Below are 14,013 nucleotides of genomic sequence, written 5' to 3'. Positions count from 1 at the left end.
AGTGCCTGATTATTATTTCCCAGGCACTCTGCTGAATTCTTTGTGACGTTTCTCACTTAACCACCCTACGAGGCAGAAATGACTAGATTCAGTTTACAGCTGGGGAAACCAAGGCTCAGAGATCAAGCAGCTTGCTGGACTCCAGCTGTCAGTCAGCAGGTGGGACTTCAACCCTTGCATGTCCGACTGGAAAGCTCTAGGCTTTACCGACTGACTGGTGTGTGGGGCCCACGTGCTCCCCTCCCCCACCAAGTCTGCCATCCTTCTCCTGCAGTCACAGCATGGAAGAGACACAAGGAGAGAGAGAAACAGAGAGCCAGACTTTATTAAGACAAACGGCACATGATATTTTCTTTTCCCATCATCAAAAAACTGATCTCACAGCATCTCTAAATCAAGAACACGCATTTCACAAGACAAGGATTTCAGAGATGGAAGGAGAGAGCGTCTTTTGTGCTTTGTTTTGGAGAGTCTTGAGGCCAGCGCCGGACAATAGATAAGAGTGTATCGCAGTCAGTTCCCTCTGCCATCAGCCTTCTTTCCACCCACCAATGGCCTCCAAACACCAGCAGAGGGGCCAGGAGATGGCCAGGTGGGCTACAGGCCCAGCCTCCGCCTGAGCCCACACCCTCCTGTCCCAGCCTCTCATGCCCATCCATTTGGGCTGATGACGCTGAAGACAGTGCGGCTCGCCCCTCTGGGAGGCATCTGAGGGGCAGGAGAAAGACGCAGGTTTCTCCAAGGTTTCCTTTCCTCATGTCAGACCTCCTTTTCCCTTCACCCACCCCGTCAGCGTGCGTGAGTGTGTGTGCACACACGCGCGCACACACACACACACACACACACACACACACTTTGTTAAAAGTAACCATTCCCCTATACATCTCAGAGTCCAATTCTGAGCATCCTTGACTGTCATCCAAAATGGCAACCCATCAGGGATGGACTGAATAGAGAAACCAGGCCAGTCCCTGGGCAGAGAGGGCTTCTCAGAAGTCGCCTCCTGGCGGTTTCATCAGGACACAGGGATCTCTGTGCTCTTAAATGAGAGCCCTGCCACAAGAGCTGGCGTTTCCCCTCGATGACTATGCCCTCAGGGGCAGAAGGATCTGGGGGCTTCCATCGCTGTCATCATCCCTCTTCTGGCACTTTCTAATTGGCAGTCAGCAAGGGAAATAAATAGGAAGAAAAAGAATCATTTTCCAGTATTTTCTCTCCTCTTTTAATTTTCATCTTCACAGCAGACTTGCTTTTTTTCCCCCAAGGGGCATCTGAGAAGCACAATGTTCTTGTTGTTTTAATCCGACCTGGGGAGATTCCCCTGGCCTCTGTGGCTGGTGATCTGGTCAGGATCTGAGTGAGGACGATGGCTCCTCGGGCGCGCTGGTTGGTCAGGCCTTTAGGGGAGCGCTGGGGGAGCAGCCACGGGCGGCCAGGAGGGACGGTTTCTGTCATCGGGCTGACCAGTAAGGAGCGACAGGACAGGTGGTGACAGAATTCCAGCGGGTCTGCGCACGGCGGCTCCAGAGGGGAGCGCGCACCCCCTGGCCGAGCAAAGGGGGGACATTTGCCAGGCATACGTTCCAAGGCACTTGTAAAGCCGAGGCGGCTGGGCAAGCTCTAAGGACCTCTTTTTAGGTAAGACTGGGCAGAGGCAGCGGCAGCCGAGGGGACCCCTGGCAACCTCCCCGCCTCCACGGCGTGGCCCGTAGAAACCACAGATTCAAGAGCGCTCCTCATGCAAGTTCCGTGGCTCATGCTCTTTCCTGGCTGGGAGCTCCGGGGCCTTCCTTGCAGGAGGAAGGGTACTCAGTTCACAGGAGCCACAGAGACGGGGAGGACCCTCTGGCGTGTGGCTGGTATGGAGAGAATTAGCCTGCCTCTCTGGCTAGGTTCCCTTCCCTTACGCCCCCCTGTTCAGCGAGTACGGTAACCTGAGAGTGTCCACTGAGGGAACCGGGTAGAGGATGGGGAAGAGACAGAGGCCTGGCTAGTTCTCGGACAGCCCTGGCCCAAAAGGAGCAGAGCGGTGATGAGAAAGGACAGGTGGGGTCGGAAGAAACCCCTCTTCCTTCTCCGAGCCTCCGTGGTCCCCACCTGGTCCTAGGCCCCCACACGGGCGGGTCACACCGAGAGGTCATCTGACCTGGCCTTGCTGCTGGCCTTGCTGAGCCGGCGCTTGTCCCTCTGGTAGCCCTGGGGGAGGCCATGCCCCAGGGAGCCGCTGCCGTTGGGCACCTTGGGCTTCTGGGCGTAGAGGATGTGAAGGAAGCCCTCCCCGGGCATCTGCTCCTGGCCGTGCACCTGCTCGGCGGCCAGGTTGTCTGTGTTCTGCTGGGAGGCCATCCTGTTGCTGAAGGGGCTGAAGAACTTGCCCCCGGGACCGTTCTCCAGGCACTGGCTGAAGTCGGGGGGCGGCGTGCAGCCCGGGGCCTCGCCCGCGGAGGAGCCGGGCAGCTGGCACTCGGCCCTGCCCTGCCCTGTGTGGGCCAGCCGCGGCCTGAGCTTCTTCCAGGCCAGGTGGTAGAGCTCAACCAGGCTGAGGAAGAGGGACAGCCCAGCCACGGCCAGCATGAATACGATGAACACGTTCTTCTCCGTGGGCCGAGACACGTAGCAGTTGACGGCGTGCGGGCAGGGGCTTCGGCGGCAGACGTGCAGCGTGTCCAGGAAGATCCCGTAGAGCAGGTACTGGCCCACGATGAAGGCCACCTCCATGGTGGTGCGGATCAGGATGCTGCACACGTAGGTGTTGAGCAGCGTGCCCCGGAGGACGACCTTCCCGTTGGCCTCCTCCCAGCAGGACAGCTCCGTCTTCTCGGCCGCCGGGTATCCGTAGGGGCCGGCAGCCTGGCCCTCCCGGGCCCCGGGGGCGGCCTCGCGCAGCCGGCGCTTCTCCTGCGTGCGCACTGTGTGGATGGCATGGCCCATGTACACGAGCGACGGCGTGGACACGAAGATGATCTGCAGCACCCAGTAGCGGATGTGCGAGATGGGGAAGGCCTGGTCGTAGCACACGTTCTCACAGCCCGGCTGCATGGTGTCGCACTGGAAGTCGGCCTTCTCATCGCCCCAGGAGGACTCGGCCGCCGTGCCCAGCACCAGCATGCGGAAGATGAAGAGCACTGTGAGCCAGACCTTGCCGATCACCGTGGAGTGCTTGTGCACCTCCTCCAGGAACTCCCTCAGGAAGCTCCAGTCGCTCATGGTGGCTCAGCAGAGGGCAGACACCTGCAAAGAGGGGGAGAAGAGGAGTAGGGTGCTTCCGCCAAAGTCTGGGAGCTCCAGTCCTGCCCTGGGAGGCCACTGATGCAAACCAGTGCGTGCTCTAAGAATGTGCAAGGAATACGTCAAATTCAGCTAAAAAGCTCTCTTCCCCCCTCCTCCTCTCCCCCCAGCAAAAATACAAAGAAAGAGATGAGAAGTGGTTAGAGTAGCATGACCAGAGCATGGTTCCCACACTCCAATGGATCTAGAAATGAACTGAGATGTGTGTTACAATGTGGATGCTGTGCTCTTACCCCCAGAGATTGTACTTCAGTGGGTCTGGTGTCTTCCCCCCTCCCCCCCAAATCTGGATTTGCGATATGCAGACCAGGTGATTTTGAGGCAGTCTGGTCAAGAACAAGACCCCGAGTCTTGCAAATCTGCAAATGTGACTTGGCACAAACTCTCTGAGTCTGTTCCTTGCCTGTGAAATGGGGGTGGGAAGAGCTACACCAAAGCTACACCCCGGATGCTCAAGGCCAATTGGAGTGTAGGGGCCCTTTTCAGAGTATGCTGGATGTTCAAGGCCACTCTGAGAGTGGGGATCTTAATCAGAATGTTCAAGGTTAAATTGCTATATGTAGGTGCAAAAGCAAGGATGCAGCAATCTATGCACTGTGCCAGCGTACCCTTCTGTAATTCAAATAATATTCAGGTCACTATTTGGCATAAAGCTTCATACGCTTAAGCTTGTTTGTGCTTGTACAATATATAAGTTGCCACTGACCAACCGGCAGTATGCAGCTGCTACTATGTGAGGCTCCTGGATTAGCCCCTAGTCTGAGGCTGTAGATCTAATAATAGCTCTTGTGTAGCTCCTATGTTGGAGGCTACTTTATGGGAAAGATGTATTTATGAGTCAGTCAGTGTGCAGCTGCCTGCCTATGGGATTCTACTTTGAAGAGCTGTTTTGTCTAAGGGCTCCTTGTAAGCAATGGCTATTTGGCCTGTAATAAAGACTATTATATATCCATGACTTCTTATATCTTCATCTACCACCTGGCATCTAAGGAGGTCCAGTCCCTGGCAGAGGGGCTTGGATCCAACAGTTGGCTGAGTTGGGCAGGATCAGGACCTGTGTACCCAACAATGTGATATGTTGAAATACCACAAATGTCCCATGTGTTTGAATGGCTGTTAGGTGGAAAACAAAACTTTTATGTCTCCAGAGGGCAGGACTAGGTGGAGGAGGAAAGAGCGAGTGCCAAATGCAGCCCCCCTCAGGAAGCATTCTCTAATCATCAGAACCATCCAGTATGGACCAGGTGTATTGGGCAGTAGCGAATAAAACGTCTTGGGTCACACCAGGTAGGTATCACAGATGGCTGCTCAGGTTTCCCAGCTGCAAGCAGTGGGCAGTGTGGGTCTCCTGCACCTCAGCGCCATTGCAGCTGTACAGCTTGGCTTGGCCTCCTGCACACACACAGAAGGTACCCACCACAGACCTGCTCATGCTCATATCTAGATAAAGGCCCCAATCCCTTATGTCCCATACAAAACCTTCCCTCGTTAGGCCCCTGCTTGCTTCTCAGCCTCATTTCCTGCCTGTCCCTTTTAGTTGCCTTTATCCCACCATGCCAAGTCGGGAAGATTCCCAGATGTCCTCCTCCAAACCACCTCCGATAGCCCCCTCCATCCCAGCTGAATCCCATGTACCCTTCAGAATTGACCCAGTCCTGGCTGCTTCTACCCTCTCTGCTCTCTCAGGCTGAGCCTCTTCAGCTCCTGCAGTGGCCCTGGGGACACTCACTCCTCCCCTACACTTGCCATCTTGTTTTGTAATCCTTTGTCCGGCTGTGTTCTTCCAGTCAGGGTTCATGGCGACCAGGGACTGTCTTTTCCTTTGTATCATCATCACCTGACCCAGAGCCTGGCCTAGAGTGGGTGCTTAGTGATAGATTCTCTCTTCCTCCAGTTGATGGACAGACGTAAACCCCACCTGTGGCCAGACATTTCTGAGCACGGAACCACCAATCAGCACCTGCCAAATACCCTAAACCCCCGATTCCTAAGTCCCTAGGTCCCTAATCACCAATCAGTGTGTGCTGAGTGCCCTAAGCCCCGCCCCCTATCCTTAAAGGTGCTTGTACCCCAGCCCTCGCTCTCTTCCGCACCCTTTCTCTGGAAGCAGCCGGCAGGGGTACCCTTCTCTCCAATAAAGGTAGCCATCCCGGTCTCCGGCTACCTTCTCTATTTAATCTATCACTTAGTATATCTTTGTTGAGTGAATTAAGAAAGGGGTTTCAAGCACTGGTGTTTCCTACCCAGAGGCGATCTCAGTCCCTATTCCTTTCCTTGGTCCCATCGGTAGGGTGAAAGGGCAGAGGTCACTTTTTCAGTCTCCACTGCATCTAGTTCAGGTCATTGAGGTGTGGGGAGAGACCGATGTGGAGGGAGTGCTCTAGGAATTGTTTTTCCAACCCTCAGTAAATGGAGGGAGCCTCTGAAGAAGTCCTCCCTACCCCCACCCCTTCCTGCCCGTGGACAGGGTTGTGTGAGCCAAGATGTCTGACGTTGCCCAGAGTATCTCAGAAATAGTAGATAGTGCCCTGAGGCCTCTGAAACCACTGACTCTCCTACCTCTAGAATTCTTATTGCTGAACAATAAATGTCCTTATGGCTTAAGCTTCTAATCAATTCTCTGTATATATTCATTGATTTTTTAAATATTTGTTTAGAGAGAGGAAGGGAGAGGGAGAAGGAGAGTGAGAGAGAGAGAGAGAGAGAGAGAGAGAGAGAGAGAGAGAGGAGAGAGAAATGTTGATGTGTGAGAGAAAGAAATGTTGATGTGAGAGAGAAACATGGACCAGTTGACTCTCACATGTACTCTGGTCAGGAATTGAACCCACAACCCAGATATGTGCCCTGACCAGGAATCAAACCAGTGGCCTTTGGTGCATGGGATGATATTCAACCAACAGCCATACCAGGCAGGGCAAGTTTCTAACCAATTCTAATCAACCGAATGACAAAAGGAGAAGAAAGTGAGGAGAGGATAGGGGAGGGGAGGAATATTCTTAGAATCATAAAACCTCAGACTCTGATGTGGCATTAAAGATTGTCAAGCTCAAACCTTGGTCACATTTTTGCTGCCAGTATGCCCTGGTTCCTATCTGAATGGTCTTTATACATGTGAGGAAGGAGTGGGTGGAAGTGCCACATTTCATGGCCCGGGTTTCTTTGCCTCCTGAGCTGATTCCTTGACAGAGATCCACCAATACCTCTAACCTCCCTTCATGTTCCCCAGCCCTGAGAGCACACAGAGTCTCTGGGAATGAGGGATCCATGCGTGAGCGGAAAGGGCCTTATCTCTCTTCCCCTCCATATCAAAGGCCCAGCCCGCTCTTGAGGCCTTTCCTCTGGTTTGGATCAGACAATGTGGGAAAACGTGAAGCGTTTGCTCAGAAGGAAAATGCTCGATTAGATAAAAGTTTAAACGGGCTGTCATCTCTTCTGGGCACGTGCACAGTGCTCAGCACCTTCAGGGTCAGTGTGGGGACCAGGATGTGGTGAGGAAGAGAAGGGGATGGGAGAGAAGGAGAGAGGATGAAGAGCACGAGGAGGAACAAACAGAGGTAAAAGACGAGGGGAAGTTGGAAATGGAGAAAAATATACCATGTATCGATTAAGAGAAGGTGGCTTGGGGGTTAGCTAATTGGAACTCAAATCCCTGTTAACTGCTGAGCTTGGAGAAGTAATTGTATTTGTGTCTCAATAACCTCACCTGCAAAATGGTATATTATTTATCTCAGAGAGTATTATGAGGTGGTGGGTACAAAGCACTTAGCATAGTGCTCAGTATATAAGGACTGAATAAAAGGCAGCCATTACCAGCAAGGACAGTGGTGGGGAAGAACAATAATGGGAAAAGGAAAGAGAAAGAGCAAGTAGAAAGATTACAAAGAAGAAGAAGAGAGAAACAGAGGGAAAAGCAGAAGGGAGGAGGGGGGAGGAAAACAGATGCAAATACAAAGTGAGTGAAAAGAAAGAAAGAAACAAATGTCATACACTTGTAGGATTTGGGGCACGTTTTACAAACTCTCCTCAGGCCCCGAAGACTTTTCCTCTGATCTTCCGACTCTGTCACTTATTCCTTGCAAGTCCCCAGGGAAGTGTAAAATAGTTTCAGGCAAAGAATGTGATGCTCTGGTTTGGTCTGCCAATAGTCTTCGTTGCGGACTCCCTCCTTGGTGGGTCACCTGGAAGGAGTGAAGCAGGGACAGAAGGGAACATCATGGAATCTCAGAAAGACAGTGTTGGAAATGATGGCTCCTCAGGAAACAATAAGAGAAAACTGGCGAGGGCTACTTCACAAGGCCTTGATGGCAGCAAACAGGGTGAAAGACCTCTCGTTTGTGACTTCCTGAGTGACTTAAAATCGTTACCACGAACCAGCTGCTCAGTTTATAACATGAAAGATCTCTGACTGAAGTCAGTTTTCTAACTACACTAAGTCCCCTTTGGCTCTCCCACAACCTTAGCCCAAGAAGCTTGGAAAGGCCTGTGGTGGTGTTGGAGGGGGTCAATGAGGAAAAAAGGGGACATGCACCATACTTTCAACAATAAAAATACACTTGAGCCCTAATTGGTTTGGCTCAGTGGATAGAGCATTGACTGCAGACTGGAGGGTCTCGGGTTCGATTCCAGTCAATGGCATGTACCTTGGTTGCGGGCACATCCCCAGGGGGGAGTGTGCAGGAGGCAGCTGATCAACGTTTCTCTCTCATTGATGTTTCTAACTCTCTATCTCTCTCCCTTCCTCTCTGTAAAAAATCAATAAAATACATTTTAAAAAAAAAACAATAAAGATACATTTGAATAAACAAACAAACAACAGCAATAAAAGACAAACAAAGACTCCCTGTCTTTTCTGAGCTTGCCTGCCCTTATTTTCCTTCATGAGGTGGAGAAATTAAGCCCATAACTGCAGTAAACTGTGATGTGTTGCTATTAAGGAAGTACAGGGCAGTATAAGAGTACATGGCGGGAGGCTAACTCTAGGTCAGGGGGTTGAGGAGGGCCTTCTTAGAGCAGGGCCCGTCAGGGAGCTCTGGAAAACCGATTTCTATAGCCTTTGCAGCCCATGCCAGCTCTGAAGTGACCCGGCCAAGAGGAGGTGGTCCCTAGAAATTGGACAAGAGCATCCCAGCTCCGAAGGTTCTTCACTACTCAACCTTCCACATCCTCTTTCCATGGGCCATAGCTTGGGACAAAGCAAAAGTTTTGGAGGAATCCACAGAGGATTTGATTGGTAACAAGACATGACTCTTGGATAAGATGGAAAAGGCCAATGAAGGCTTTGGTGTATAGTGAACATGAATCATTTTGTAACCTTACTTCATGCAATACACGGCGAGAAGGAAAGTTTGGGTATCGAAGGTATCTACATTTCCAGCTCAGTGCTCCTCCTCATGTTAGCACTGTTGCCTCCCTGTGCAGCCAATGTTTCCAAAAAAAAAAAAAAAAATCATTTTAGAGCTATCCAGGTTAGCATACACTCATCAGGACCTCTTCCTCTGACCCCACACGTCTAAGTAGACAATGGAGAAGACTCCTCAAGTTGACCTCAGCCCTCTCTGATGTCTCCTGAACTCTGAAGACTAAATTAGCACCCAGCAAGTAGGGTACATTCTCAGGCTTAGTTATATGCTGCCTTACACTTGTTCTCCAAAAGTTTCTTGCTATCAGCCAATTCGAAAGTACTTTCTGGAGTTCCTACTATGTGTCAATCACTGTTCCAGGTACTGAAAATAATACCTAAGAAGTACCAGGCCTGCCACAGAATAGGTTCAATGATAGCTATAGAATTAATAAAACCAGGCATGATTTCTGCCCTCAACAATGGAAAAGCTTTCCCCCTCAAATTGGCAGATTTCTCAAAAGTCCAATGCCCTGTCCTCTACTTTGTATACTTATTACATTAGGTACATGATAAATTTTTCTTTAAATGTTTTTATTGATTTCAGAGAGAAAGGGAGAGGGTGAGAGGGATAGAAACATGAATGACGAGAGAGAATCATTGATAGGCTGTCTCCTGCACACCTCACACTGGGGATGGAGCCCACAACCCAGGCATGTGCTCTGAGGGGGAATTGACCTCCTGGTTCATAGGTTGATGCTTAACCACTGAGCCATGCCTACCGGGCTCAATTTTTATTATTGAATGAGGACGCCTCATAACCACTTTGTGGGGTGATGGTTATTACCTCTGTTTTGCAAAGGAGGAGACATGTAGAGAAGATAAGGCAAGTTCAAAGACTAATGGGAACAGACCCAGGACTTCATTCCAGCGTTTCTGATCCAGTCGGTGCACTCCAGAAAGTGTCCCTCCATCTTCCCTCTAAGGACAAAGCCCATCAGCTCTTAGGCCTCCCACGTTGGAACTTCAAAAGCTCCTGCTCACCCTCGGCAGCGAGTGACTGAGACAGGGCTCTGCCATGTAGTGGTAGGAAGGCCTGGGCGTCAACTTCCAGGCAGTCAAGCCAACATTTCTGACGCTCCCTGGATGTGGCCTGCACCGGGTGGGGTGCTGAGGGGACTAATGAAAAGAATAACTCAGTTCAGTTTTACAAAGTGAATTATTTGCTCTACTGGCTGTGTATTCTCTCTCCAGCTCAACCGGAATCTCCTTCAAGACAAGCCCCGTGTTTGTTCTTCATCGCATCCTGCTCCTGAAATCCCCTCCCTCTTTATTCCCCTTATTGCTTAACGTTGAGCCTCACACCTGAGAGTCGATGGGTGCACTTTTAAAAAACAGCAACAGTTCATGAATGACCGTGTTTGGGTTCCTCAAAACACCTCATGACAGCAGAGGGGTCTCTCTGGGAACGTGGTTCAGAGGCATCTCCACAATGACTGTGGGGGCCAGGGCATCAAGGAGACAGGTCACTGCGCCTTTCTTCTGCCCGTGGGAGAGCCCTCTGCTGGTGGGGGTGGGCGAGGGCCGGGTGTCTGCAGCAGAGACGCCATCCGCAGGGACCACTCCTTCTCCGCCTCCTCCCCCGGGTCCCTGGGGAGCTCACCCAAGTTTGTCAAAGTTACACGTGAAGACCACTCCTCGGAGTCTGAGTCTAATTCTAGACAGTGACGCACGTTCTGGGCTGTATCTGACCGATCTCTGGTTCGCCACAAAGACTGCTATTCATAGTCCCAGACACAGCCCCTGGCTCCATGGTGTAAGCCAGCTCACTGTACGGTGGCAGGTGCCACGGGGCAGGGTTGACTCGCTTCCCAACTGAGAGAATTCTGTTATAAAATAGACTCAAAGGACCTCCCTTCGTGGGGGCCGTAGACACAGCATCACGTCAGAGCCTTTAGTTCAGAAAGTGTTTGTGGGGCCGCAGGGCTGTGTCAGACATCAGAGGTGGCTTGTACAGTGCCAGATAGAACCGCCATCTCAGAACTCTTCTGTACTTAATCATCCATGTGCCTTTTCCAGATTTCCCCTCATTCTAGTAGTTTCTCCCCGAAATGAACGTCCAGGAAGAATGACACGAGAAAGTGGTCTTGGTCCTCAGAGACCTCAGGGATCCCCATTAACCTTGGAGAGTCCAGCTCTCTTATCTAGTGAACCCAGAGCTACCCAAAAAGAGGATTTGAATCTAGGTAGTAATAGTAATAGTAATAATAATAGTAATAGATTGTAATAATAAAATAAGCTAACACTCATTGAGGCCTTTCTACATACGAGGCGCTTGCAAGTTTCTTCCTATATGTTTTCCCCATTGGATTCTCTCAGACACATGAGGCAGTGAGGAACCCCGCCCCTTTGTAGAGGGCTCAAAGAGAATGAATTAAGCACTGCTATTCAAGAGTTGGCTTCAAACCCAGCTCTTGTCTAATCCAGCAAGAACGGTCCTGTCTTAACAACCCTGCCGAACTATCCAAATCACCTGAAGTTCCTTTCTTGCAAATCCTTACAGAAGGCTCGCCACTTTGCCTGGAAGGACTTTGCCTCGGGATGTTTGTGAGTCACAGTCAGAATTGATTTGTAAGTGGTTGGGGCAATTCTGTCAGAACCTTGACCACCATGGAGAGGAGAGGGAGATGGAGATGAGAGAAAGGAGAGACAGATGGCTGAGACAACGTGTCACTTCAGTTTGCCTCCTACTCTGGCCAATGGCAGATAATTAACTCTTCTTCCAATCTAATGATTTAGTTCCGGCACGGACAGAGGGGTCCGCTCAGAGACACCCCGCTGGCAGACAGTTATTCCAGGCCAAGGAGGGGGGAAGGAACAGGCAAAGTGGAGAAAGAGGATTGCGCTAAGCTAAGTACTTTTTCTCCTTCAAATGTTGGAAGAAAAAATATTTATAAGGAGTGGGTGGGAGAGGATGGCAAATAAAGCTATTCAATTACAATTAAATACTGAGAGGTCTATATTAATTGTCCTCAGAGGGGTGGATTAGAAGCTATACAATTACTAATGGAAATTATATTTATTAAATGATTACTCATTTCCTTATTATTCCCACCACCTTGTCATAGATTCACAGTACAGTAGAGCTGAAATATAGAGATCAATAAAAACTCAACCCCTTATTTTTACACCAGATGAAGCGAGGGTCAAGGGTAGTTAAGTAAGAACAGGTACCACTAAGTTAAGTGCTTTCCACGTGGGAAGCGCTGTACAACTGTACTTCCTAACCCTTACAGTTAGCCTTGCTAGGAAAGAAGTATTACCCCATTTTACAGATGGAAAAACTGAGGCTCGGAGGTTAAGTAGCTTCTACCAAGTCACACAACTAGCAGAGACTGCCTAAGGCACTTGAGCCTGGTCCCAAAGCCTACATTTTCTCTGTCTGTGAAAGGGAAAGGAAATCAAAGAGCTTCTAGGACTGACAGCTGGTGACAAGCCTGTGACCAGAGACCCCAGCCTCTTACTCCCCAGGCAGGGCTTTCCCTGCTTCCCAGAAGAGGCCAGGCTCGGTGGCTGGCCACCTCTTGCACACACTGCTCCCAGAATTAATGATCCCATCCGGGCCCTCCGCCCACAGTGGTCAGGATTCCCAGACTTTCAGCATCTGCCACCATTTGGCCAGAATTCACATATAGAAAGCTATTTCCTTTTTTAGCCATTAAGTGCTCTTGGCCGAGGCCGTGTCCATTGCCAGGTTCCCGGCTGGCTAAGCAGCAGGCTCTGGTGTTCCATTTGTGTCAAATCATAACGAGAACAAAGGAAACAGAACTAGTTAGGTGAGGGGGAGGCGCGATCCCTAAGGAGTGGTGAGTCTAACCCTGCTTCCATCTCGCTCCGGTTGAGTGACCTTGGGCAAGTCCTTTAACTTCTCTGTTTCCTCCTCATCTGGAAGGGGGGGGGGGGGGGGTGTGTTTGCTCCTGGATGGTGAACTATGTGTGGATATGTGCAATTGCCCAGAACAGTAGCTGGCGCACAGAAGCTACTTGGTAATGCTAGTTCCTTGTTTTTTCTTTTCTGACATTTCCAGTAAAAACTTCTCTCACGTGTGAGCCAATTGGCTCTCTTGGTGCAGAATCTGATAGGACAGCAGGCTGCTGAGAGTGGCACAGCCAGGGCCCCATGTGGCACCGAGCGGAGGTGTCGGAGGAGGGGAAGCAGGGGCAATGGGAAGGAGATTAACTCAGCTGTGCATGGGTGATTTCACCAGCCATGAGGCCCCCGGAGGCAGGGCTGGAGAAGAGGGAGGTGCAGGGCCTGCTCCCACCAGGCCCCTCTCGCTGGTGGAAGTGATGCAGCGGCCTCAGCAGCCTCCTCACGGGCCTTGCACCAGAGCTCTTGGCCTGGAGGTGGACTCCCGACCGTACAATGTGAGCTTCCTGCCGGCCCTTCCTCCCAGGAGCAGCTGCACTTTGAACCTAATCTCCAGTCTGGGGGCACACCCGCAGCGGCGGGTTGGAACCGGCTACGTTCTGCGTGGAGAGAAATGGGAGGTTTCTCCCGGGGGCTGCCCCCCCCCCCCACGCCTGCCCTCTCCGGAGGGTCTGTGTCCACGACGTCGCCGGGTTTGATGGAAAACCTGGAAGTCCTCTGTGGACCAGAGGCTCCGAGAAGAGGCTCTTTTCAGGGTCACCCGTTTCTTCGTGACTCTAGCCCAGGGGTCGGCAAACTCATCAGTCAACAGAGCCTAATATCAATAGTACGATTGAAATGTCTTTCCAGAGCCAAATTGTTTAAACTGAAACTTCTAACGCCACTTCTTCAAAACAGACTCTCCCAGGCCGTGGTATTTTTGTAGAAGAGCCACACTCCAGGGGCCAAAGAGCCGCCTGTGGCTCGCGAGCCGCAGTTTGCCGACCACGGCTCCAGACAAGTCAGTCCCCTTCTGGGTTCCCTCGGGTGTGAGAGCAGCGGTGGAGCTGGTGGCTGTGAAGGCCCTTCCAGCTCCAGGCTCGAGTCCCCGGAGGCTTTGTCCCTGCCCACGTGTCATAGAACGGCGAGCGAGCGGCAACACCAAGAGGCGAAGCCGGATTTTCTGACTCCCGGCTTCCAGGTCAGCAACAGGAGTCTCAGAAAAACCCCGAGGTCGTAAAACCAACCACGCCCGAGGGACACGCCGCGGAGAGGCCTCTGCGTGACACGCAATGCCATGTGATGACCCGTGGGCCGAGGGCCGGGCGGCCTGGATCCCCCCTCGTTCTATTGTGCCCGGAGCCACAGCACTGACTGACGGGAGGGCCTTATCCATGAATTGTTATACTTAACCCTAACCAACCCCACACGGAAGCATTTACTAACTCTTTGGCAGAGGGTGCGACGAAGGATCGGA

At 51.4% G+C, this 14,013-nt stretch overlaps 1 protein-coding gene across 6 annotated transcripts in view; it reads right to left on the bottom strand.

The window, feature by feature from the left end:
- Window positions 1–307: 307 nt before the first annotated feature.
- The window catches only part of GJA5 (gap junction protein alpha 5), a 45,836-nt gene continuing 32,130 nt past the window's right edge, over window positions 308–14,013 (bottom strand). For 5 of the 6 annotated variants that reach the window (XM_084867132.1, XM_084867134.1, XM_084867135.1 and 2 more), the window contains exon 2: window positions 308–3,231. In XM_084867132.1, coding sequence (XP_084723258.1) covers window positions 2,125–3,207 — 1,083 coding nt within the window. In that variant the 5' untranslated portion in view covers window positions 3,208–3,231 and the 3' untranslated portion in view covers window positions 308–2,124. Of the gene's footprint in view, window positions 3,232–9,540; window positions 9,562–14,013 lie in introns of those variants that run through there. The other variant, XM_084867136.1, reaches the window with a different exon arrangement.

Source organism: Pipistrellus hanaki, assembly GCF_964339955.1.
Source record: "Pipistrellus hanaki genome assembly, chromosome: 18".
Classification (NCBI taxonomy): domain Eukaryota; kingdom Metazoa; phylum Chordata; class Mammalia; order Chiroptera; family Vespertilionidae; genus Pipistrellus; species Pipistrellus hanaki.
The sequence above is the reverse complement of the archived record's forward strand: the minus strand, read 5'-3'. Positions and strand labels throughout refer to the sequence as shown.